This window comes from Nilaparvata lugens, chromosome X (assembly GCF_014356525.2).
Source record: "Nilaparvata lugens isolate BPH chromosome X, ASM1435652v1, whole genome shotgun sequence".
NCBI lineage: Eukaryota > Metazoa > Arthropoda > Insecta > Hemiptera > Delphacidae > Nilaparvata > Nilaparvata lugens.
The window spans coordinates 18,429,954-18,457,083 of NC_052518.1; the positions used below are offsets into that span (position 1 = coordinate 18,429,954).

The window sequence follows — 27,130 nt, forward strand, 5'->3', positions numbered from 1 at the left end:
ATCATCTTCTTGATAAATTTAATAGGAATTTTGTCTACACCCATAGCATAACTATCAATACATTGAATTGCTTTGAAAGTGTTTTCTTCTGAGATTGGATGGAAATTAAATTTATCAGTAATTGGTATATCCAAGTTTGTAACCTGCTCTTCAAGATCATTGATATGATTAGCAATGACAACTTTGTCGCGTTGGTTGGAGTGTGAAACGAAATGATCATTTCTATTGTTCAATGGTAAGTCAATTTGGGGATTCGATTTCTGTTTGCCAAGCCCGAATTTTTTTATTCCCTGCCAAAGTGATTTAGTCATGTCTATTGTTTGTCATGAACGAATTCAAGTACCTAATCTTTAAGTTCCATAATTCCTGTTTAACTCTATTTCTAAGGCTCCTATACTCTATCAAACTGTCCAAGTCAAATGTCTTTTTACTTTCCTTGCCCTATTACCATAGGTAAGGAAAGTATTGCTTTCCAAAAAAATTAAGGTACCCTTATCTCAAAACATGATTTTCTGGTGTTGGTCTGTGTGTATGTCTGTGAACATGATAACTCCATTCCTAATTAACTGATTAACTTGAAATTTTAAACTTAAGGTCCTTATACAATGAGGATCCGAGAATAGGAAATTCAATAAAATTCAATTCAAGATGGCGGAAAAAATGGCGGATAATTACTAAAAAACCATGTTTTTCACGGTTTTCTCGAAAACGGCACTAACGATTTTCTTCAAATTTATACCATGGATATCTCTATTTATAGCATGGATAAGCCCTATCAACTGACATGAGTCTCATTTTATAGCATGAGACAAATTTATAGCATGGATAAGCCCTATCAACTGACATGAGTCTCATTACTGGGAAAATTGCAGGAGCTTCGTAATATTCTTGAGAAAAATGGCAGATAATCCACTAAAAAACCATGTTTTTCTCGAAAACAGTTCTAACGATTTTCTTTAAATTTATACCATGGATAGCTAGCTATTCATAAGCCCTATCAACTGACATGAGTCTCATTTCTGGGAAAATTGCAGGAGCTCCGTAATATTCTTCAGAAAAATGGCGGATAATTACTAAAAAACCATGTTTTTTACGATTTTCTCAAAAATGACTTGACCGATTTTTTTCAAATTCATACCCTGTATAGTTATTTATCAGCTTTATCAACTGGCATGAGTCTCCTTTCTGGAAAACTAATGGGGGGTCCACCCCATCCTTGAGAAATGGACTTTGTAACCTCCTTCTCGTGCATGAGCTAGGTGGGTAGAGCAGTTCATAAAAAGTTCACAAAATATTTCATCTGTAGAACACCTGTTTTGATGACTTTTAAAAAAATCATCGAATTTCACAATTTACACAAAGGAAATCGTCATTATGCTATTCCCCTAAATTATTCTCGTTTAAGAATGGGACTTACAGTTCAATGAGCAAGGAAAGTTGTGTGAGTGTACCACACCAGATTTTTTTAAATTGTCTATGTGCTTTGTCTCTACGTCCCATCATCTTAAGGCTGTGCAAAGGCTAAAAATAAACTTTCTACTCGTGGTATTTTTCCAAGTTTTTCGATTTGTATATCATCAAGTTATCAAAATGAAAAAGTTTTCTCAGAAATACATTTTTTTCTGATCATTACTTTTTGAGATATGAGCGCCTGAAGTTTAAATTTTTGGGACAGAACATTTCAAATTCGGTAAGATATAAATCCATGAGATTTAGAGGATAGATTCTTCATGATAATGTTGGTCTAGTAAAACAACAATTTTCTGAAAATATCAACTTTTAAGATAGTTATTCAATTTACTAAAAATAACCAAAAATAACTCTTAGATCCTCTAAATCTAATGGATTTATATACGATGGTTCAATTGACGATTTTTGAGTTCTGAAATGACGATTTCAGCAAGATTTGAATGAAATGTAATAATCCTAAAGGATTCCACAAACGAACGATTTCAGCAAGATTTGAATAAAATGAAATAATTCTGAAGGATTCCACAAAGGAATGATTATGTTGATGAAAATGGACAAAGCCATCACAAGAAATCTGAAGTTAAGTTACTTCAACGAGCGCTGGTGCTGGAATGAAAATGAATAGGGCTACTCGGCTACAGAACATAATTATTATCAAACTGAGCAGTGCGCGAATTGTGAGCATAGACGGTATACACTTGGAAGTTACAAGACAATACAAGGCAAAGAGAGTGGTAAAGAGAACTGAATGATCAAGCAGCTGTGTAAGTGAATCAGCTGTAGCCTTAAACTAGTTATAGAATAGACACGCTGGGAAGTCTAGACTCTGAAGCCAACATCTACTGCCATATCACCATATCGTGACATCAGCATCGGATAGGAAACTTTTCTGCAGAGTTTGTTTACATTGTTTTCTATCAGATGCTGACGTCACGATATGGTGGGTGATATGGCAGTAGATGTTGGCTTCATCGACTTTCAGTATGCATATACAATGGGCCATGTCTATTCTATAACTGGTCTAAGGTGAAATCTGACAAAGGTTATGATTTCACTTTTCTAAAATTTAGTCCATTTCACTCTAAAACAACGGAAACTAACGAATTTTAAAATTTTGACGGTTAATTGATTAGGGATTCCAGGAGGTGGAAAGGAATGTAGAGAAATATTTGATTATGAATTATGTTCAGTGTTTTTGAATTAATTATAAACAGTTGAAGAAGAAACTTCAGTTAAAGTTAGGAATTTATTCCGACTAAAATTTTTTAAAGACAGAAAAAGTCGTTCAAAATCCTGAAACTTCAACCGTTGTGATTGCCTGTGGAAAGCAGGAGATAACCACCTCACAGGATCATGAGAAGATAGTTTCGAGTGTGGTGCAACAGGACATCTCGATTGCCAGGGTGGCATATACATTTAGGTTACAATAGTAATCTTCTAAATCTTAATCTTAGATTTTATCGTGAAAAGTTTCAACTTTCACATGGCTTGTGATCATTGAGTTTAATCATTTAAAAAAAAAAATTGTTTAGCCTTCTTTATAAACAATCTAAATAGTTCTCTATTTATTATACGGTAATCGATATTTCAACCAAATTGTGTAGACTAACGTGATTTAAACTTGTACAAATCATGGAGCTAGAACTTGATGTCAAGCAAGTAACATTCAGGAAAAATGTTCTAAATGTCGATTCACCAGCTGCTACAAAACATGTGAAGCTAAGTATGCCAGAAAATAAGCAAAGAACCATTCCAATGTTAGAAGTCAGTTTAAAGTATCCAGGATGAATTTATTCATACTAAATTCTTTTAAAAACAGAGAAAGTCGTTCAAGTTCAGAAACATAACCCAAATTTAGTAAATGCACAAAGTTTTAGCCTGCAAGCCATTGCTACCAGAAGCAGCTCTAATTTGGATTTACCAACATTTAATATTTGCTAAATTTTCATTGTTTTTTTCACCTGCAATTATTATCATTATTGTAATATTATTTTATTTAATATTGTTTTAAACTTTGACAATAGAATAATAAAAATTGTCATTGAATAAAGATTATTCTCATACATAATGGTTCTTACATTGGTAATGTTTGATATAGATGTCATGGAGGCAAATCATTTATAGCTTATGAAGGAGCAGAGCAGTAAGTACACCATTGCCTAAATAGAAGTAATTTCAATTCAAATCAGTATTATGATTCCAATTTGACATGAAGCATCTCTTGAACACATAAAACCCTCCGTTACTTTTGAAGATACAAAAACAACATTTGCAATCCAAATCTTTCATTTTCTAATCTATAACTTCTATTTCTGATATGTATTATTTTTAGTAAACGATAATAATCAGACTGTTCTGATTAATATGTAATCTACTAGAATAGATAATACATACTGAAAACATGAGACTACATATTTTTAACTCATTTTTGCATGCAAAATGCTTCACTAAGACAAACTTATTCTTATTGGTTTATACAACCAGAAAGATAAACCAATAAAAAAAGTACTTTTAAATATCAATAAAAGACAATCAGAATTGAAAATAAAATAAATACTATGCGGGTGCCCCATAACACAAAATGTATTTGTGTTAGTTTGGTATTTCGATTCCTCTTCGACCTCTTACCTCTCTCTACCCATGAATATAAATTCATGTAATATTTTCATGGACCTTTATTGAATCTTTAAAAATATCTTTATTAAATCTTTCTTCGACCTCTTGCCTCTCTCTACTCATGAATATGAAAACATGTATATTTTCATGGACCATTATTAAATCTTGATTAAATCTCATCTTCATTGTAAAAATAAAACTATTATTGAATCTGTTTTGGAAATGATGTATTCAGTCAAATACTAAGTTTCTGTTGCTATGAATGCATAACCAACATTTTTTCCTAAATCGATCCTATTAAAAAGATAAGCACTTTCAACTTAAATTTTCCAACATTATTTAATATGCTGAATTTTCATTGTTTTGTTTCATCTGAAACTATTATCATTATATTGTAATATGTATGATTTAATGTTGTTTTAAACATTTGACAATAGAATGTTCAAAAAATCAATATTTTTATTGCAATAATTTCAATAATCGTATCACACGTAGGATCGTGTGAACTGGCGACTGCATGTTAGGAGAGCCGACCCCAAATAATTGGAATAAGGCAAGGAGAAGAAGAAAATCAAATATAAATTGTATAATTATTCTTACAGATTGAACTATTAAATTGGTAATGTTTGATAGTGGTCAGGGAGGCAAATCATTATAACTTATGAAGGAGCAGAGCTGTAAAAGTAGCCTACACCATTGCCTGAATAAAAGTAAGCTCAATTTTGAATGAAAAGACTAAGAAATTGTCAAAAAACCACTGATTTATTACTAACAGGCGACTAACAGGCACTGTGATAAACTGAGTTTATCAGAGATTGACAATGGTGTAATAACCGAAACCGGTCTTTCTAATTATCAATAAATCAGTGGTTTTTTGACAATTTCTTAGTCTTTTCATTCAATATGAATAATTACCACAATATCAACTTCTCAACTACACAAAAAGTAAGCTCAATTTAATTCAGTATTAAGATACGAATTTTAATCTGATTCACAGTCTTATTCTATATATTAAAATGGATTAATAATTGAAGAATGCTTTGCATCCATTGTATCCAGTTTTGATAACTTTGCAAATATCAAATAAACACTTGCTTCAATTTTTTCTCAGTGAGAAGTAATAGATAAGCATTCTCTTCCCCTCTATTATATACACGAGTAAATTGTGGTGCTCATTGCATGAATTGTAATATTGGGGCACCGAGCTTCGCTCGTTATTTATTTATTGATAAACAGAACTCAATTATTGAAAATGATTGGGGAAGGACTAACAGGCACAGCCCAAAACTGTTTTTTCCCCGAATTTTGATTTATACACTATAAATATTCCAAAAAGTAGGTTATATTCCATACACTTGAATTCAGATCAAATTTTCAATCCAAATATTTGAAAACATAAAAGTACTAAGAGTACTTTAGATTGTTTACAAACCAAATTGAATAACAAAATAACACTCACTAATAACTTGGAACTGTAAAATAATGATTAAGTTTGAATATTATGATATACCATCTCATGTCAACAAATCAGATTATTTTGATCGAGTCAATTAAAATTTCTAGATTTCTCGCGAGATACGGTAAGGTGATTGATTACACAGCTGATCTCCCACACAGGCACACGCATCTTCTGTTATCGACAGACGACGAAATTATCATCTGTTTTTCCAAGGATTAATCATCCTTTTCATGTCCTTCAGCGAGTTTTCCCAGGGATGAGATCTAGTGCAATCGAATTTATATGTCATAAACCTACTATGTTCAAAATTTCGAGAAAATCGTTGGAGCCGTTTTCGAGATCCGTTGGGCATAAATAACCAGATATAAAAATATAAACAGATATACAGAAATTGCTCGTTTAATATAATAGGATCATGAAGGCAAACTGTGAAAAGTGAAATTGCATGACCTTTTAAAAATAAAATGCTTCATTTATGGAGTTCCAAACATTCTTAAAAACTTATCCAGAAAATTCATTCAACCATTTTAGAGCACTGTTATTCTCAGTGATTCTTTTTTCTAAGAATTAAATTTAAATAGAAGGAAAATCAAAATTGTTAATTCTGCTTCTTTGAAGATCACATTATTATGGTCAAATTATTTGAATGTTTTCAAAGTAACCAGGATGAACTTATTCCTATGAATGAAAGTCCCAAACTTAGCAATTGCACATGGTTTAGGCATTCAATATGTGGAAGTCATTGTTACCAGAGGCAGCTCTAATACAACATACTGAATATCTCCTCCTAAGAAATTGGGCTTGCCCATTGTTCATTCATACGTCAACAACATTACAACTCAAAGTGCTCAATGATTATCTGACAACTAATTTTCAAAATTAATTGTAGATGCCACAGGTGAGCTTAGAGGAAGGTTGCAATCATTTATCAAAAATAGTTGTTTTGTCTTATTTTTAGCAATCTGAATACAGTAGTTCTCTATTTATCATAACAATCATTGATATTTTAACAAATTTGTGTAGACTAACGTGATTTAAACTTGCACAAATCGTGAAGCTAGAACTTGATGTCGGCATCACGCCTTTAGTTATCCAATCCAATTATTGATGCAGAGGCTTAAAAGTTTAATAACCAACCAAAAACATTCAATCTTAATTAATTCAATCATCTCCATAAGTACAAAATGATATTGGATTCCAAGATGTACCCTTAAATCAATAAATTTTCTTTTCAAGTTTCCTATAGCTTTCAAGAAGATCAGAGCTCATAGATGTATAATTTTTCAGAGCAACAATGCTGCCCAACAATGTACTAAAGTAGGCTACTTGTGAAAAGATCTGGATCTAAATATATGTGAATTTAACAATTGCGAAATCATTTTTAAAACGTTGAGTGAATCATTATTACATATTGAAGAGAATCATATTGACTACGATTCAATCAGAAACAGCAACAGCAGCCGACAAGTTTGCCACAAAGCTATGTGCTGCGGTTCTACACGGAGTAGAGCAGACAACAAATCTACCGCCATTGTTCCTGTCACAATACCTTCTTCTACCACAACCACAACCCTCAACACTGAGACTCAAGTGGAAATGAAGGAAGAATTTTAAAAAAAATATTGTATATAACTGTTACTAGTACTAGGACTAGTATTTTTTACTAGTCAGTTTTTTTACTATCAGTTTTTTTTATCCTAAATTAATACTTCAATCATTTTACAAGAAAAATCTTGTAATAGTTTCTCCTTGTTTTAAATTAGCTCATTCATAATCATTGCACTAAATATTGATATATTAATTTTTCCACTTTCACTAAGCACTTCTGGAGGTTTACACCACCATGTTTGGTTACAACAGTCTGTTGGCTTCTTCCTTTTCAATCTCCTGAGTTGTCCAAAAGCTGGATTGCCTCAACATTTTGGTGGTCATGTAGAGCCTCTTCATAGGTCCTTGCTGTTTTTACAATAATTTCCTTGACTGTCTCCACCTGAAGGTCTCTATGAAAGTTGGCGTTCCTGATGAAATAAGGAGCATTGACAGCATTTCGCAGAAACTTGTTTTGGAATCGTTGGATAATGCCAATATTGCTCTCTGCTGCACAGCCCCACAGTTGCGCACCATACAACCAGACAGGCCTAATTTTGTTTGTAGAGTAGAATTTTATTGTAGGTTGATAAGCTTGAATTCCTTCCCATCAGCCAATACATCCTACTTTACTTGTAGTTGAGCTCATCCCTCTTTTTCTTGACATGGCTTTTCCACCGAAGTTTGGCATCCAAAGTAATGCCAAGATATTTTGCTTCGTTTGCATATGGTATCACGTGGTTGTTGATTTTGACTGGTATGTAATCATGCGGTCTATTTGCGAAGGTCACATGCACAGACATCTTTTCATTCAATTTACTTCTCCAGTCTATGGTCCATTTTTGAATTTTTGTGCCTACATGGGTTGATGTAGACGGGCGTAGTAGGGAAACTTTGATGGAGATCTTTTGCTGTTATTCGCGTCTGCTTTTTTGTCGCCATCCAATCAGCTTTCAAATTTCTGGATACAAAATTCACTACAATGGAAGATGTATTGTCTTTTTTATTGATTGGGAGACGATGAGCAGCAGATATATCGTACCAGTCGAATTTCAGACCTAAGTAACATGCTAAACTGTCCAGCACCACACCAATATTCTCATTTTTTGTGTATGGCATTCCACATATTATGTTATTTTTTCTCGACTGCTGCTGTAGATCAGCTACTTCAGTACGCAGCGCAGTTGAGTAACAGCTTTATTGAGACGAACATTTTCATCTTTAATTTTTTCAACATCTTCTTTAACTTGAACAGTATCTGTTATCGTTTGTTCTATTTTTAATTTAAGCTCAGCAAAATCAGAAGTTACTGATCCTAGGTCCTGTTGAATTTTTTCTAATCTAGACCATCCTACCTTGGATTCAGCGCGGAGTGCCGCTAGTTCTTTAAGCACTTCCGATTGTTCATTAATAGTGACGGAATCTTCAATAGTTGGCGTAGAACACTGATCCGGATCACATTTATCACATTTCCAGTGTGATTTATTTCTGGTTCCTAGCTTTGAAGATGAGTCTGACAAACAAGACACGTGGAAGCATTTATTACACTCGTTGCATTTAAACCCCTCTTTTGCCGAAATTGGACGCTCACACTTTGTACAGTCATCCGACATGATGCACTTATGTTTATTATTACCAACAAAATAGTTGACGCGCACGATAAAATAATAAATAAATTTTATAAGTTGCCTTAGAGATAAACGAAGTTTCAATTTGTTGGTTATTATTCACTGTAGTCCGATTGCAGAACTGTGCAGGTAATCTAATCTATCAGAGCTAATCTACGACCGTCCGTTCGCATCGGCAGCTAGCTCGGTACTGAGCCATTGTTTCTGTCACAATACCTCCTTCTTCCACAACCACAATCCCCAGCACTGAGACTCAAGTGGAAATGAAGGAAGAATTTGTGAGTGATATAGACGACAGTCATGACTCATGGACGACGACGCCGGGAGGGTTCAGCTCGGATTTCATCTTACGCTATGGCACCAAAACCGCTAACAACGTGAACTTGAATGAGATAAACCAAGAGAAGCCTTTCGGCTGCCCTGCACCTGGTTGTGAGAAAAGCTATAAGAATATCAATGGAATCAAGTACCATTTCAAGAACAGAAGGAGGAAAACCTGACCGTTCGAATTTGTCAGAAGTGTTCTCTTAAAAAGAATATATGAATTATTCATCACCAGAAGAGAATTTTACATCATTGAGCAGCCTGGCATCAAGATAAAATTTGAATTTCAGAATATTGGTTATGTAAGTGCTATGGCCACTTATCCTGAAATAAAATTCTAGATCCTAAAAAATAAATTGATATGTTTCAAATAGTGACAAATTCTTGGGCAACACCACATGCTGTGTAGCTTGGAAACCTTGACTAGCTGACCGTCTGTTGCATATGCATTGTTTAGGGATTCCAGGAGGCGGAGAAGAATGTAGAGAAATGTTTGATTGTGAATTGTGTTCAGTGTTTTTGAATTAATTATGAACAGTTGAAGAAGAAACTTCGGTTATTAGCATACACAGTTCTGTTGGCCTACTCGTACTGTGCCGTTCTTGCATTCTCACCAAAATTTAGATAGGTTGATAATAAAACTTTCAAAAGAACAGAAAACAAACTTTGGATTCACAGAATATAGAATGAAACTACATAAATTTTGTGTCCGGAAATATCACGTTCACCATTTTTATTTGCATTGAAGATATACATAAATCACATGAATGATTGGGAAAGGATAAATAGACTCAGCCAACACTTCCCCTTTCCCAGATTTCTATATAAATAGTTCCAAAAGATAGCTTACATTTCTTCACTCCAATCAATTTTAGTGGAGATTTTAGTTCAAACTACAAATACACAAACTTTGAATAGGCCTACTCACTTAGCTCTATACAATGTTGATAGTTTCTCTCATAAAAGATGAAGATTTTTAAGATAATGGGACCAAGCAAGAAGAATCGAGAATGTGCTAACCAGGTCATTTTGCAATGAGATCTCAAGATTGTTGAGTGAGGATGGTGTGCATCTAAGTGAGTTTCTAGATTCGCAAAACTGGATTTTTATTGCACAATATAAATACAATACAATGATAGAAACTGATATATTAAGCGCAATGCAATTCTTATGAAGATTGCTAGGTGATAGCTCTGTCAAAATAAAATCTTACTGAGTAAGTGCATGAAATGCATGACAGTCATTGAATTGGCTAATAGATTCATGGTGCATTCTGTCACCAATGATACATGGTGTGGGTTGTGAGAGTGGGATTCCCTGTGCAAACCAGGAGAAATCTGTCCCTATTACAGATAACCACCACAAAGAAGCGTGAGAAGATAGTTTTGAGAGTGGTACAACAGGGCATCTCAATTGCCAGGGGGGGGGCATATACATTTAGTTTACAATAGTGATATTTTTATTCTAAACAAAATCTAAGATTATAGCGAGAAAAGTTTCAACTTTCAGATGGATTGTGATCATTTATCAAAAAATGTTGTTTAGCCTACTTTTTAAACAATCTCAATAGTTCTATATTATTACAATTGACATCTTAACGTACACAAATCGTGAAGCTCGACTTTGATGTCAAGCAAGTAACATTTTGGAAAAATATCTATGCACCAGGTTCTACAAAACATGTAGAGCTAAATATGGCAGAAAATGTGCACAGAACCATTCCAATGGAACAAGAAGTCGGTGCAAGGAGTGAAAAATACAATTTTTAATACTACTACTATGAAGATCATACAGACATATTTCATCAGAAATATTTTCCCCATGGTTGACAATCCATGCTCCATGCTCTTTGTCGAACTCTGGTACCAATAATGTAGATGGTCTGATCTCTGATGGGTTTTTTGTCCGTCATTATTTTATATGATGAGCATAATGACTATTTTTCTGTGACACACTTACGCACTCGCGAACGCGGTTACACACAATCGACCGATTCGGCCTATTATGCTTTGCTTGCATAGCACAATATGCAACATGCACTATGCATAGCACAATGACACTAACCATGTGTTTTGATAGCAAAACACGGTTTGTTCCAATTGAAAACTATTCAATAGAACAAACTGCTGACACTACTATTCTACTCACTACACTACACAGCTAAACAACCTTCCGCTACCAACTCCAGTTCAATAGCCTACTGAAGGAAGAAATAGTGAGTGATATAGACGACACACATGGCTCATGTACGACGTTCAGCTCCGATTTCATCTTACGCTATAGCACCAAAAACGCTACTAACAACGTGAACTTCAATGAGATGAACCAAGAGAAGCCTTTCGGCTGCCCTGCACTGGTTTTAAGAAACACTACAAGTATATCAATGGAATCAAGTACCATTCCAAGAACGGATGGAAGGAAATCACTAAAGTACTTGTGAATAGATCTGGATCTATAAATATATGTGAATGTAACAATTGCGAAATCATTTTTAAAACGTTGAGTGAATTATTATCACATATTGAAGAGAATCATATTGACTACGATTCAACCATAAGAGCAACAGCAGCCAACAAGTTTGCCACTAAGCTATGTGTTGCGATTCTACACGGAGTCGAGCAGACAACAAACCTACCGCCATTGTTCCTGTCACAATACCTTCTTCTACCACAACCACAACCCCCAACACTGAGACTGAAGTGGAAATGAAGGAAGAATTTGTAAATGAGATATAGACGTCAGTAATGACCCATGGACGACGACGCCGGGAGGGTTCAGCTCGGATTTCATCTTACGCTATGGCACCAAAACCGCTAACAACGTGAACTTGAATGAGATAAACCAAGAGAAGCCTTTCGGCTGCCCTGCACCTGGTTGTGAGAAAAGCTATAAGAATATCAATGGAATCAAGTACCATTTCAAGAACAGAAGGAAGGATACCTGACCGTTCGAAGAGAATAATAGCCTCAAATAATAACCTCATTGAGCAGGCCGGCATCAAGATAAAATTTGAATTTCAGAATATTGGTTATGTAAGTGCTATGGCCACTTATCCTGAAATAAAATTCTAGATCCTAAAAAATAAATTGATATGTTTCAAATAGTGACAAATTCTTGGGCAACACCACATGCTGTGTAGCTTGGAAACCTTGACTAGCTGACCGTCTGTTGCATATGCATTGTTTAGGGATTCCAGGAGGCGGAGAAGAATGTAGAGAAATGTTTGATTGTGAATTGTGTTCAGTGTTTTTGAATTAATTATGAACAGTTGAAGAAGAAACTTCGGTTATTAGCATACACAGTTCTGTTGGCCTACTCGTACTGTGCCGTTCTTGCATTCTCACCCGGCTAGAACAGTGATAGTGGAAAGTGTTCGGCTTGAGTGGGCAGAAATCGGCTTGGGGTTAGGAACGTGACCACTTGTGCCCATTGGATTATTGTGCTGTCTTTTCTCTATGGTTGAATAACTAAATAATTTTTCAAGCTTTTAATAATGAATGTTGATTCTAGAAGTTGTATAAATTTATGTTCTGAAGCTATTCATTCCAACTGCTTTATTGATATATATCGGTATAATATTGTTTAATAGATTCAACATAAGTGAATATTGGAATAAATGATTGATATTACTGATAGTACTTTTATTATCAACCTGTCCATCATTACCTTGAATGTTAAACTAGTATTGGCATGAATAATAAAATACATTCATATATAATTTCAAATAGCAATACGTTGATATTACTATTTGACAGTGCTTTTATAATCAACCTATCATTCACGTTCACTAAATGTTCAACTAAGTTGACATAAATAGGCCTAATTGATAAATTGGTTTGTTTATTATGAAGTATAGATAAATAAATAGATAAATAAAAAAAATAAATGAAAGTAAGAATCATATCATACCTGACTAAAATAGATGCGATAGCTTCTTGGTTAGTGTTTAAAGCGACCCAGAGCGGGCAGTTTTTGTCGGCATCTAGAGAGGAGAGATCAACCCCTCTACGGCACAACGCTTCAACTACTGAAGGCTGCTCATGTTTAATTCCCAACTGCAATGGAGTGAGGTTATCAGCAGTTCTAAAACAGAAGTATGACAGAATAATTTATTCGTGAAGTATAACAGTAATACATAAGTATTAATTAAAGAGTATCAAGTATAAAGTTTTAACTACATAGAGAAATATAATAGAAATCGAAAATAATTAATAATAATAATTAATCGAATATAATTATCGAAAAAACCTGAAATAAAGTTTAAATTATATAACTACAAAGTGAATTTTTAGTTCTTTTACCCTATTGTAAGTGTGGGGTAATTTATTTTCTCTAATAGAGGAAAATGTTTTATCGCACGAATTTGGTAGCCCTACTGAATCGATATACACAAGGCAAGTTGATTATCCTTGAGCTGTGTAACATTCTGTGTGGATTCCAGTCGTCTTATGAACAGAATGTATTTTTATCATTGAACATGAAGATTATGGAGGAGTCTCTGTTTATAACACAATGGGTGGACATTTTGAGCATATTCTTCAATAATATTCAGTAATGAAGAAATGACTAATAAAATATTATATTTATTTTGTATATAACATATACATTTTTATTACAACTGAATTTCGGTTTACAAAACTGGGTAACAGGACTAAGAATAACCCTGTAATACCGTAGAAGATGTAATTACAAGGCCCTTCAAGCCTAATTTCGAATTCTGAAGAGCTATCTCAGAGAATCTCAAATAAAATCGGTATGAAATTTATTCCAATGAATAATAATAATAAGAATAATTATAATAAAAAAATGTATTATGAATTAAAAAATGTCAACCTTGAAAATTATATTCACATTAGCAGGGAGAAATAACATAGAAACGCCAACTTATAACCAATGAACAAGTCTTAATGGGAATAATATTTCAGTTTAATTCGAAAACTGTTGAAAATATTAGATTCTATAACATATTATTTACAGGAATTCCACTATAACACTAGCAAATTCTAATTAGTACTATAGAAAAAACCTTTTATCAAGTATTGATGATTATTATAGAATACTAATTAAAAATACTTTAGAAAAAATATTTTAGAATAAATATTAAAAATACTAATAAACTAGTAAGTTCTACTCACATAGCACCAACATCAGCTCCTTGATTAAGTAGGAAAATAGCTGTTTCAGAATCCTTGTTTATAATAGCTTGATGGAGTAAAGTCAGTCCTTCCCCGTTTCTTATATTAACATCTGCTCCACCTACGAGCGAGAAGATTTGTATTGGAAGAATTAGTTAATAAGTATGAACATGAATAGAAATTATTAATGAATTATTATTACTGTCAAATGAAATTGTAACACATGAATGATTTTGTTAGCCTCAAATACTTTTCAATTTCTATAGTAATTTTGAATCCAGTGACATGGGTTTCCCATAGTTGAGTACGTTAATTTCCGAAAAAATGCAATTTATTTATATTTATAGTAAATTTCATATATTGTATTTTTAAATATTATGTACATTTCATTGATCAGATTGTTTATTTGTATATTATTGTAAATAAAATTTATTTTTAAATATTATGTACATTTTATTGATTATATTGTTTATTTGTATATTATTGTAAATAAAATTTATTTTTAAATATTATGTACATTTTATTGATTAGATTGTTTATTTGTATATTATTGTAAATAAAATTTATTTTTATTGTATTGTATAGTGACAACGTTTAACTCTTTTTGTTTTGGACACTGATAATTTGTACTCTGAACAGCATCAATTATTTTAGCAGATACTCTTTGGATTATGGTTGCGACACTGTTGAAAACAATAATTATTTTAAAATGTTCGGATAACTTTATCTAGAGTATAAAACTAATTAAATAATAATTCATTAATTAGCATTCGAATAAATGCAATTTCTCATTAATTTCCATCTGTAAATAATAAACAACTTTTTTAAATGCTTTTTTAGATTTCTTAGACTAGTTTTCTAATAAAATTATTTTAATGAAGGTTCATGGATCAATCAGAATCCATACTTTGACTACATCAGAGTAGTGAAGGAAGTTTTCGAATTAAAGTCAGCTGATTTGATAATTTCACTACATAATTAGATATTCACTGCAAATTAACAAATTCTTTCTCTGATTTGAGAAATCAAAATTTCCAAGATATAAAAAATAAACCTGTGTTCCAAGATAATGTGTTTAACGTTTCAATTCAGTGATAAAGCTCACTCGTATCCTAAACTTACATTCAGTTTGTACTTAAGAGGCTTTCACAATACAACTGTTGTTTGATGATGAACTACTGTTTTATCATCAACAAATTTTAGTTGAATTGAATAAATGAATAATCGAACAAATGAATAAATAAATCAATTGATAAATACGCTCACCTTGAATAAGATCTGCTACAAGATTCTGCATTTTAGTGGTAAGTGCTAAGGAAATAGGGGTGTCTCCCTTTGAGTCTTTCAGGTTCAGATTTGGCATCAGTGCATCTTTAACATCATCCAAAGTGGCTGCAAATAGAAAAAATTGATCATCATGACCTAGCATTTGAACATTACACATTAATCAAGGACACTACAAGACGCTGTTGAAAATATTAATCTAGTCTAGTCAAATGAATTAAAAATATCTCGTTAAAGAAATCTTACAAAAAAATATTAGTAGGCCTACCAATATGTTAGTTTAAATTCTGCTGATGAATGGTGGCGAACTTGAACGATGTAGAGATCAGTTTCAGTTATACAGGGTTGGGCAGGGAGGTATGGATGATTTGAAATAACAGTTACACACTCATTTTTAAACGAAACTCAAAATTTATTTTTCTAGTCTGAATCTTGGATGTTGCCATTATAAAAATTAAAGAGGGAAAAATTGAAACGTTGATCATGTACGGAAAATAACATAACTATGTAAATGCTGTCTGTTTTTGTCCATACACTCCTGTAGACGTTGTTAGAAGTTGTCCATACTCCTCTGAAGCATTGCACGTGGAACCGCTCGAATTTCTTGTGCTTTTGTTTCAATCAGGGCTTCAAGGGTTCGTGGTTTGTTTATGTATACACGTGCTTTCAGGTAGCCCCATAAAAAATAGTCACAAGGTGACAGGTCTGGTCACCGAGGAGGCCACTCCACATCTCCAGGCAACGAAATGAGGCGTCCAGGGAAGGTCTGCCTTAGAAATTCCATAGCTGCTCTCGATGTTATGATGGCATGGCGCCATCTTGTTTTAAAACCATACAGTATTGACGTTGATACGTCGTCTTCTCAATTGTAGCAGAGAAAATTCACGCAGCATCTATAGGTAACAATCCGTATTGACAGTGACGGTTTGACCGTTTTCTCGAGAAAAGTAAGGGCCATAGTTTTATGGGGCTACCTAAAAGCACGTGCATAAATAAGCAAATCATGAACCCTTGGAGCCCTGAGTGAAACAATAGCACAAGAAATTCGAGCAGTACCACGTGCAGTGCTTCAAAGGAGTATGGACAACTTGTCACAACGTTAATAGGAGTGTATGGACAAAAACGGACAGCATTTAACACATGTTATTTTTCGTACATAATCAATGTTTTAAAATTTCCTCTTTAATAATGTAAACATCCAAGATACACATTAAAAAATAAATTTTTAGTTTCGTTTAAAAATGAGTGGATAACTTTCAAATCATCCATACCTCCCTGGCCAACCCTATATTGAAACACTAGACGGGTTTCATTTGCAAAACGTTTATGACAACCATGATTAGTTGTATGTTGAGTTGGAGCTTGCAAATAAATTAGTAAAACACGACAGTAAATGGTTTATACAACAATGTTAAATTTATTGATGTAACATACTTGAGAATGTACCCTTAGAATAATCATACGTCAATTTTCATGACAATAGAAGGCAGTGGGAACGGAAAAGTGACAGCAATACCTTCCTATAATTTCCACTGACTATGAAGTGGATCTCACCATAGGATATATTACATAAAGTTATGTACTCTCAAATTGATAAAGAATGCATGAATTTTGAGGGCAATAGATAAATTTTAAATAAGAAACTCTTACATTTATATTCGAGGATAGCTTTAACAGCATTATCATTATGATACCGAATAGCGATATGTATGGGGGTTTGCCTGTAAGAAGGCACATCATCAGAGTTGATGGATAAATCATCAGGTGGAAACGTTTGCACGTTAGGATTAGCTCCGCATTCCAATAGTTTCGTTACCAGGCGAGACAATCCTTTCTCACAAGCTTTATGCAAGCACGTTTCACCCTGTAATAAAAATCATAATATCAAAGAAAATAATGATACTCGTCAACTGGATAAATTTCACAATTTCTTGGATTCTATATCAAAAAATAGTTGGTGGATCATTACAACATCACAATCAATCCGCACCCATAACAGGGGTCTTTTCGCAATGCATTTTCAAAACTATACTATAATGAGAACATTATGCAACATTAAAACACGGTTTTCAATTTTGGTGGTGGCATCAACATTAAAACATAGGTTTTTAATGCTGGCAGCAGGTTTCAGTTTGTCAATATTCAGTTTGAAAAATTTTCAATTCGCCAAGTTTTTAGTTATATCAAGTTTTCAGCTTGCCGAATTCTCATTTCTTCAAGTTTTCAGTTCAAATTCTCAGTTTCTCAAATTCTCAGTTTCTCAAATTTTCAGTACTTAAGGTTTTCAGTTATATCAAGTTTTCAGTATTTCAAGTTTACTGCTCACAATTTCTGAGTAGCTTGTCACCAATATTGTTATTTCAATATTTCTACTATATTTCTGCTAGTAGTTGAATTCTAACCTTACAACAAATCAGCAATGTGATACTTTGCTTGAGTGGTCGTAGATAAAATAATAGTGTATACAACAGTCTTATATGGTATTTAAAGCACTCGAGAGATATTTGAGAGACCCGTTTGCACGCTACGCTCGCTCATTTAAAATACAAGTCTACATCTCTACATCTAACTCGTGCTTTAAACACCCTTATTGAAAAAACTCGCCATACGCTAACAATAATAATTGAAAAATCTTTTGTATAAACTACTATATCAATTCTTAAGGATTCTTCAGAATGAATACTTACCTTTCTGTTTGTATGATTGATATTATTAGCATGTGTACATAGGAATAAACCAGCATCTTCTAGACCCTCCTCAGCAACTCGGTGTAGAAGAGAGTCTGATGTTTGTGCATAGATCTGTAAACAATTATATGGTTCTTGATTATTTAAATTACAAACTTTCACTCTGTTATCAGTAATTGAGAACTGAATGAAATAGGAGTATGTTAGATTTTAAATTTAAATAAAGATTAACAATATAATATGTATATAGATTATAATTTTGATTAAACTAAATTATTAATTCTGTAAATTAACAATGAATTGAAGATTGATGTAATACCGTAATACTAAATTGATGACATAGTGAACCAGACAATTGACATTTTATTCATTCAACATAGAACGACAGTACTCATTATCACGCAAAACAAAAGTAATAACTTCAACATTCTCACACTTTCCTGACAATTTGCAAGTTCTAATAATTATTGTATCTTTTTAAACGTTTTTATTTTGTTCGTTGATCTCACTGTGCTTCCCACTTCATTCCTGATTTGGTTTATTTTATTTGCTTGATAATAATACCTCTCTCCAGATTAAGTTTTGTTTTATTTGTTACTCTAGTCTAGTCTCTTTTCAACAATTTTTTTTATTGCATTTAGTCATATTTTTCATAGCTATAAATAGTTTAATTTAGGATGATGTATATTGTTGCTACTAAACAACTCGCTCCTCTCTCACAGGCATGTGCCCATAAGAGGAGCCTCCAATAAAATGTATTTTTATTTTCTACATGCAAATATAATTGTATTGTTAATCTTTTTTGGAGAATAAAGAATTTCAATTAAATAATTGAGTTTGTTTAAACTTATAAGTATTGTTAATTATCATTAATTATATCCGTTTGTCCTCAGCCACACTCTTCTTTAATAAAATCATAAAATCTTCAATTGTTAATTTGATTATTACGATTAGACGCTTTCAGTTAGTGAGTACAACTTGACAACACTGCTTCTGAATACTCATGAACATGCTTTTTTAATTGCAACGGCCAGTGAAACACAAAAATAACTGGAATTATCAATAAGATATGAACTGAACAATTGAATTTTGATTGGTTGAACAATGATAATTGTTGTTTTTCATGTTAAAAAAACACTTTTATTCAATCATCGTTCAGCTTTTTAAGCCTTGCTTCTCTACACCTTTTGCTGGTTTTTTTTTACTTTTTCAAAATTGGGTGAGTCTATAATACGGAATAAGTTGGAAATAGTACGATTTTCTTTAAAAAATCTTTTACTTATTTTTGAAGAAACAGTTAACTTTTAAAATTATAGAACCGTTCAAAATAAATATTAATCTATTCAAAACAAATTTAACCATTAGGGTACTATTTACATTTTATTTCCAGCCGGAGCGCTAAGCTCAGAGACTGCTAAACCACCCCAGCGAGGGTATAGTGCGCGAGGCGCGAGTAACATTGGATGGATATAAAAGTTATATGTCAAGTTTGGGGGAATGGGTGTTTATCGTATGGATATGCTTGTTAACGCACGGTCTGAACTCGGTTATCGATTAACAATATTACTAGAGTAAACACCTTTCCAGACAAGTTAAATATACTGTAAATTTAGAAATACATTTCAGGAATGAAATCAATCAACTGTTAATATAATCAAAAAACGAAGAAAGTTGAAAACAAAGAAATAATTTTGAGTAAGCAGTCTTTAAAAGTGTTTGCCTACTGGGAGTATTGATCAGGTGATTATCAATAACTCGGGTAACTATAGTACATACAAAATTGCTTTTGAATTGGAGGAATATGCGGAGCAAAGAAACGGAGGGGGATCAGCCAATTACAGTAATGAATAGAGTCATAGGTATTTTAGGTAGAAGCGCAGTTGCCAATTTGTCGATTAGACTCAAGATTCAAGATTCGTTTTATTAACCATCAGGTTACAATTATAGCATTAGGCAAGTCATAATACATACTTTTAAAAAGTAGTCTACACACAATTGAACAGAAAATCGATACAAATTGAACAGATAAAGCATATCAACATTACATAAAATACATTCAATTCAGGTATTCAGGTATTCCTCAAGTGAGTAAAAGTAAGTATTTTTCAGATAACTGTATACAATTTTCTTAAATTTGTTTGGAGGCAGATTCCTGGTTGTTTGAGGCAGTTTATTATACAATATGCACTGTTGGAGAGTATGGCTTCTCATAGTTTTAGTGAGTCTTATTTGTGGTGCTACAATGTTCCTACTGTTCCTGGTATTATATGCATGGTAATCTTCATGAATGGGAAATTTTTCTGAGTTTTTCTTGACGTGAATTAAATTGGAATAAATGAAGAGAGATGGAAGGGTTAGTATATCCAAATTAGGGAAATGTGGCCTGCATGAATCTTGCTGTGTTAGTCCTAGGATAGCTCTAAGAGCCTTTTTTTGCCATAAGAACACTGTTTTAGCATGGATGGAATTACCCCATAGACGCACACCATAACTCAAATGTGAGTGGAAAAGCCCAAAATAGGTCAATATGAGTGTATCCAAATTCACGCAGCCTTTCAGTTTTCTCAATAAATAGACTATTCGAGATAATTTTTTTGAAAGGTGCTCAATATGTGTGTCCCAGTTCAGCTTGTAGTCCATATAAAGTCCAAGAAGTTTGACCGGTTTAATCAGGCCATTACTTAACTTGTCTTTGAGGGAGAAAAACAATATCTCAGTTTTATCTTCATTCAATTTCAGTCCATTGGCCACATACCACGTCCTGGCTGTAGACAGAGCATTGTCAAGTTTATTCTGTACTCTTTCTATCAATGGGTCTGTAGCAACAATAGTCGTGTCATCAGCATATAATACACTTAAATATGGAAAATTATAGCTGAAGTCGTTTACAAAGACAAGAAACAGAAAAGGCCCCAAAACTGAGCCCTGTGGTACCCCCGCAGCTACATTCATAATTTCGGAAGAGGAGTTACCGATCACAACCATTTGTTTTCTGTTTTGGAGATATGACTTCAGCAATTGTAGCTCAGTATTGCAAATCCCATAAAAAGCCAATTTATTTAGGAGAAAGTCATCAGAGATAGTGTCAAAAGCTCTACTCAAATCTACTAGACAGGTCCCGACTACATGCTTCTTTTCAAAACTTTCTAGTATTACATCAACTATCTTTTCCACTGCCATAACAGTAGAGTGCTTGTGTCTGAATCCATATTGATGTTGGTAGAGTAGACCATTTGATGTGAAGTATTCATAGAGCTGTTCAAAAAGACATGCTTCAATAATTTTGCTAAAAATAGGCACAATAGCTATGGGACGATAATTCTCTGGTCAGCTCTTATCACCTCTTTTGTAAATGGGTGTGATTTTTGATAGTTTAAGACATTCAGGAAAAGTACTGCTCCTCATGATAAAATTTATCAGAAATGTCAGAGGTAGAACTAAGGCTAGTAAGAGTTTTTTCACTGCATAATTGCTGAGACCATAGACATCTTCACTATGAGAATTAGTAAGTCCTGTAACAATTGCAGTAACTGTTTGTACACTGACCTCTCTCCATTTGAAGGCCCTGTCAATTTTATGGTGCTCATTGAATGGAAAGTTTTCCAGCAAGTCAGCATGCGAAGTGCCAGAGTCTAAATCTAAATCGGCATCAGCGGCATCAACAAAGCACTGGTTTAGGATATCAGGGGAAATCGGGATAACTGCACTGACCTTTCTTTGGCCAGTCTCAGCCCTAATAACTCGCCAGGCTGCCTTACATCTGTTTCATGACTCAATGATTGCCTTGTCATTTGCACAAATTTTTGCTTATCTGATTGCTAAATTATATTTCGTTTTGAATTTGTTGAATCTGATTTTATCTTCCATATTTGAGGTAAGTTTCCATCTGTCATAGAGACACAACAACCACGTTTTCATGACAGCAAGTTCAGGAGTGAACCAGCCATTTTTCTTAGGCCTTGCTGATTCATTATTCCGATTCCGTACTTTCACTACAGGACAATTCATATTGAACGAGAACTCAATGACTTCCAGGAAAAAATTGAAGGCCGTGTTTATGTCATCCAATAAATACAGGGGTGACCAGTCATAATATATCAGATAGATGTTCAAATTATCAAGCCTATTGGTGGAGAGGAGGCGTTTTTTGAAAAAACTGGGTCCAGAGCTATCATAATTTTCTTCAGTTTTCTTGTATGTAATAACTGCCCAAACGGCTGCATGGTCTGAGATTATTCCTTCTCCAGTTAGAAAGGTGAAAACAAACTCCTTATCAACGTTCGTGAAAATATTGTCCAAACATGAGAGATTTCTTGTTGGTTTGGCATGTACTGGATATAAGTCAAAGGATCTCATCATATTTAAAAAATGCTGAGTTTCATTTGACATGTTCAAAATATTTACATTAAAATCGCCTGCTACTATCAGATTACTGTACTTGTATTTCCCTAACTCAATCAATAGCGTTTCCATTTTATCTATAGAATCATGGACATTGGAGTTGGGTGTGCGATATAACGTTATGACAATCAGATTAAAATCTTTCAAAATTATTGCTGAGGCTTCAGATATAAAATTTCTGCAGTGACTTGATATGTCAATTTCCTCATATTTGAGATTCTCTCTGACAAATACAGCCGACCCTCCATGTGAGAGTGGGCGACTCCTACAAAAGCTACTTGCGAGAAGATATTTGTTTGGTGTATAAAATGGTAGCTCTTCTTTGTACAGCCAATGTTCACTTACACAAATAATCAGTCGACTCCGTGCTTTCAGAGAGGAAACTTCGTATGTGTGTATCATGAAAACTTGAACTCTCATTAGAAATTAGAGAGCGCTGGCAGGTTTAGAACGGCAACATCGCCGCCGCTGTATCCCTCTGCTGCGCATGTCCCTCCAAGTCAAAAGTTATTTTGTATGGACTATAGTTACCTGAGTTATTGATAATCACCTGATTTTGTATGGAATATAAGTGGTAATTTATTAGTTAACAATTAGAAATATTAGTTCAAGTTATTGGTTAACAACTAAGAGTATATAGTAGTTAGTTAGTGATCGAGTTAGTAAAAATCACTCACAGGGTTCGGAACAGCTCCTTTCTCAATGAGACGTGCAGCGAAACTGTTTGAGTTATAACGACTACTAGCAATAAGGGCGTACCAAAGCGGGGCATGACCTTCATGTGTTTGCACGTTCAAGTTGACTGACTTAGTCAACAGCAAGCTGAAGATGTCTTCATTCCTAGCCATCACTGCCAAGTGTAAAGCCGTCCTAAAAAATTAAAAACATCATATCCAACTTAGAAGTCATTCAATAAAATAGAGGAGATAGTATAAATAGTATATGAAAATAATACATTATACATTATAAGTATAAAGTCGCTTTGAAAACACATCATATTCAAAACACATGGAAGTTAAAGGAAATTTAAAATTGAGTGGATAGCATTATTAGTGTAGGGCCGTCCCAAAATAAAAGCACACAATATTGAACTCAATTTGAAGTTTGAATAGCTATGTTTATTATGTATTAAGAGTGTAAAACATGACTTTTTTGCTTAAGGAAACATTTAAGGTACAATTTGTCTCTCAAATTTGGAAAAAAGTTGATATTGTCCAAAGTATTATTCGGTTATAAAATCATACATCACTGCTTCGCCACTTTTTCCAGTCCAGGATTAATTATTTGAAAATTTTGAATGTTGAAGGTTGACGTGAGAAATAGAATAAATGGATGTACCAAAGAAAACAATTAATTGAGAAATATTGCACTTATTTGAAAAATTTAAAGACATAGAATCACAAACCTACTCACTATGAGAACTGCCCAGATATAAGTTCGAACATAAGCCTAGTTAGGCCTACAAATACAATAATAATCTTACCAAACGACACAAACAGTAATATTCATGACTTACACGCCCTCTTTGTCCTGCAGATTGGGATCGAAGTTAGAGTCAAGCAGTCGCTTAGCTATTTCAGCCATGGCCGACTCGGCATCAGAATGGTGACTAGAGGAAGCTATCAGATGCAGCAAGGAATGACCGCGCTCAGGCGTTGTTATAGCAACCGATGCACCGTTCTCTATCAGGAACTTGGCCGAAAATGCATCACCTACAAATTATACACATGATTTAATTAATTAAATGTTTATTTAATGACTAATAATTAGACCTATTAATTACTCACATGTTTCAATACTTTACATCTTTTTAAAAATCACCTATAGCAATTGATGCACCATATTCCAATATTAGGGACTTGGATGAGAATGCATATCTACAAATACTGGTACCATAACGAATATTATCCACATGTTCAATTGGCCTATATTTTACTTCATACCTAATTACTTAAAAAAGCCTATACTTTATCAATACACTTTAATGAAGTCGTAAAAGAATTTCTTGGATTTTTCAACACGTATACTTTATGCGTCCTATTGGTGAAAGTGAGGTAGAAATAATTACTCAAGGAGGAATAAGAAATTATAATATTTGTCGTGTCGTGATCTTAGTACAGCTACATCTCTAGGGGTTTTCCTATCTATGTCTTATTCCTTCGCATAGGATTTGCATCCATTAATTTTGTATAATGTGGGTATGTTTTAAGGTAACGAGCATAAATTAGGTGGCACGAATAAAAGGAGTACAGTACAAGACAAATAGCATTTAAAAAAAAATCTAATTTCAACTACTTTTGCAACTAGTACTTTGATGGTAAGTCTAGATATGGATTATGAAACCATTCTATATTCTTCGAATATTTTACAATAAAAACATGAAATATGTACACAGACAAAATTGAAAGCTGATATTAGAGTCAGGAAACACCAATCTAATAAGAAGTAAATATTTCAATATAGGCTACTTGACATTTGAATGTATTTACAGTATTGTATCAACCTGACAACAATCTCATGACCAGATATTTCTTTGAATAGGTGTGCGCCTATATACGCCATACGCTAATAATAATTTAACTTGACATTTTCAAGGAAAAATTGAGAAAACTTGTGAAACTCATACAAGAAAATCTCTAATAAAATTCACTCGTGTAATTTGCTGAGGATGATGCCCAGACAAGTCCTGGGCATTTGCGTAGGTTATGGGAGTTAGTAAGTGAGAATTAATAATAATTAATTCATTTAATAAGTTAATTATTAGGCAAAGCTAAATATTACAGTTTGAGATGAATCTCATGCATAGAAGAGGCCACCTCATCAATAAAGGATTCTCATAAAAATGTAGTTAATTTTTGGATGCCCTATGCTTCACAAAAATTTATGTACCTATAGTGAGATTAACGTTTCAAGTCAGCACTTGATTAACATTGGTTATCTATCCTTATCTTTCATTGGACAAAGCAGAGAGCTCTATCCTTTTCTAGCTCCGCACTGTTGCCAAATTGTTTTTTGACTGTATACTTAATCTCAATAATTATTATAAAATCATGGAAAATATATTTTCTTTACGAATATAATATAATTGATCATTATTAACAGAAATTAACAATATTATATATTACTTGATTATCATAAGACTTGAATCATGCTATCTAATATAGCGGAGGAAATAAGAAAGTATCCAACACTTTAGTCCTATCAACTCCACTGAATTTATAACGTAGACCTCACTATGTATAAAAAATTTGTACTAAAATTGAAAGAAAATTAGAAAAACTTGTAGTACAAACATTTAAAAACTAAAACAAAAAGGAAAAAATGACCTCGTTCAACAGCTCTGTGGGTGATAGTCCAGCCTTTGGGGTCTTTGGCATCAGGATCAGCTCCATTTTCAATGAGCGTGCGAGCAATGCTGGTCTGTTGCTCTTTTAGGGCCATATCAAGTGCTAGGTCACCTCTGTTATCAAGCGCATTCAAGATTGTCGGCAGCTGCAACACACATACAAAAAAATAATGTTTTTTCGATTGAAATAACAGAACAGTACTGTAAAGAACAGAACAGAATTGTAATAGTTATTTGTGCAACTAGTGCGCAAAGTGACAGTTTGCTGCACCGAAAGAAACGTTTACGCACGAGCCGTAGGCGAGTGCGGAATGATGGTTTCTTGAGTGCAGCAAATGAACTTTGCGCACGTATTTCACATTAAATTTTTCCTACAGTTACCATTGAGTATGAAAAGTAATTATGGGTAAAATTACCTGAAATCCATCAAATGTTTTTCTGTGTAATTTTATTATTAATAAAAACCTTAATTTATTAAAAATTGAATAATAATAATTGAATTATAATGATTAGTAATTCAATTGAAAATTTATGTGACTGCTTGAAGGGGGTTTATCTTATGTAATCATTGAAATGACTATAATCAAGGCACATAATAAATAGGCAACGCTGTTCTCCACTGCCATTATAACGTGGGCCTCACTATAGCACAGTCAGTGTTACCAACTTAATTTTGATTTTCCTGCACTTGTGCTCCATATAACCTTCTAACTATTTTGCGTTGTCATGCTGCAAATCTGGAGTACGCAAAGTACTCACTTTGCGCACTAGTGTGGAAAAGTGATTCTTTGCGGCCTGCAATCAGTGCAGAAATGGTCACTTTTCAAGGTATCTGTAGGAAAAGTATATTTTTTATGAAACTAATAATTGTGGAGTAAGTGGGCTCTTATTACCTCAATTTCGCCCACATCACTTTTAATATTGTAAAGTATAGATAAAAGGCATTTATCTACCAAGGGACTAAATAATACTGCTTTGTTTATAAGTTTTATTTACTTATATAATCACAGTAAACAATAACATATTATGGGAAACCCCATAAAGGCGGATCACCACATATCAGTATCAGTTTAAGTATCCGTTATAGTGTAAATATTCTTCCCATGAGTTCTAATGGGGATATTCCCACTTGGGCCGGCGAGTATAACTAGTCACGTTAGAAGAATATTACTAGTATAATCATGACTATCCAT

At 33.5% G+C, this 27,130-nt stretch overlaps 1 protein-coding gene across 1 annotated transcript in view; it reads right to left on the reverse strand.

The window, feature by feature from the left end:
- The window catches only part of LOC111045175 (rabankyrin-5), a 116,314-nt gene that overhangs the window by 36,057 nt on the left and 53,127 nt on the right, over nucleotides 1–27,130 (reverse strand). Inside the window, exons 7-14 of the mRNA XM_039442575.1 lie at nucleotides 25,918–26,083; nucleotides 24,108–24,303; nucleotides 23,269–23,461; nucleotides 18,191–18,304; nucleotides 17,154–17,367; nucleotides 15,486–15,611; nucleotides 14,220–14,340; nucleotides 12,994–13,167 (exon numbers count right to left, since the gene is read on the reverse strand). Of these exons, the coding sequence (XP_039298509.1) occupies nucleotides 12,994–13,167; nucleotides 14,220–14,340; nucleotides 15,486–15,611; nucleotides 17,154–17,367; nucleotides 18,191–18,304; nucleotides 23,269–23,461; nucleotides 24,108–24,303; nucleotides 25,918–26,083 (1,304 nt within the window). The remainder of the gene's footprint in view (nucleotides 1–12,993; nucleotides 13,168–14,219; nucleotides 14,341–15,485; nucleotides 15,612–17,153; nucleotides 17,368–18,190; nucleotides 18,305–23,268; nucleotides 23,462–24,107; nucleotides 24,304–25,917; nucleotides 26,084–27,130) is intronic.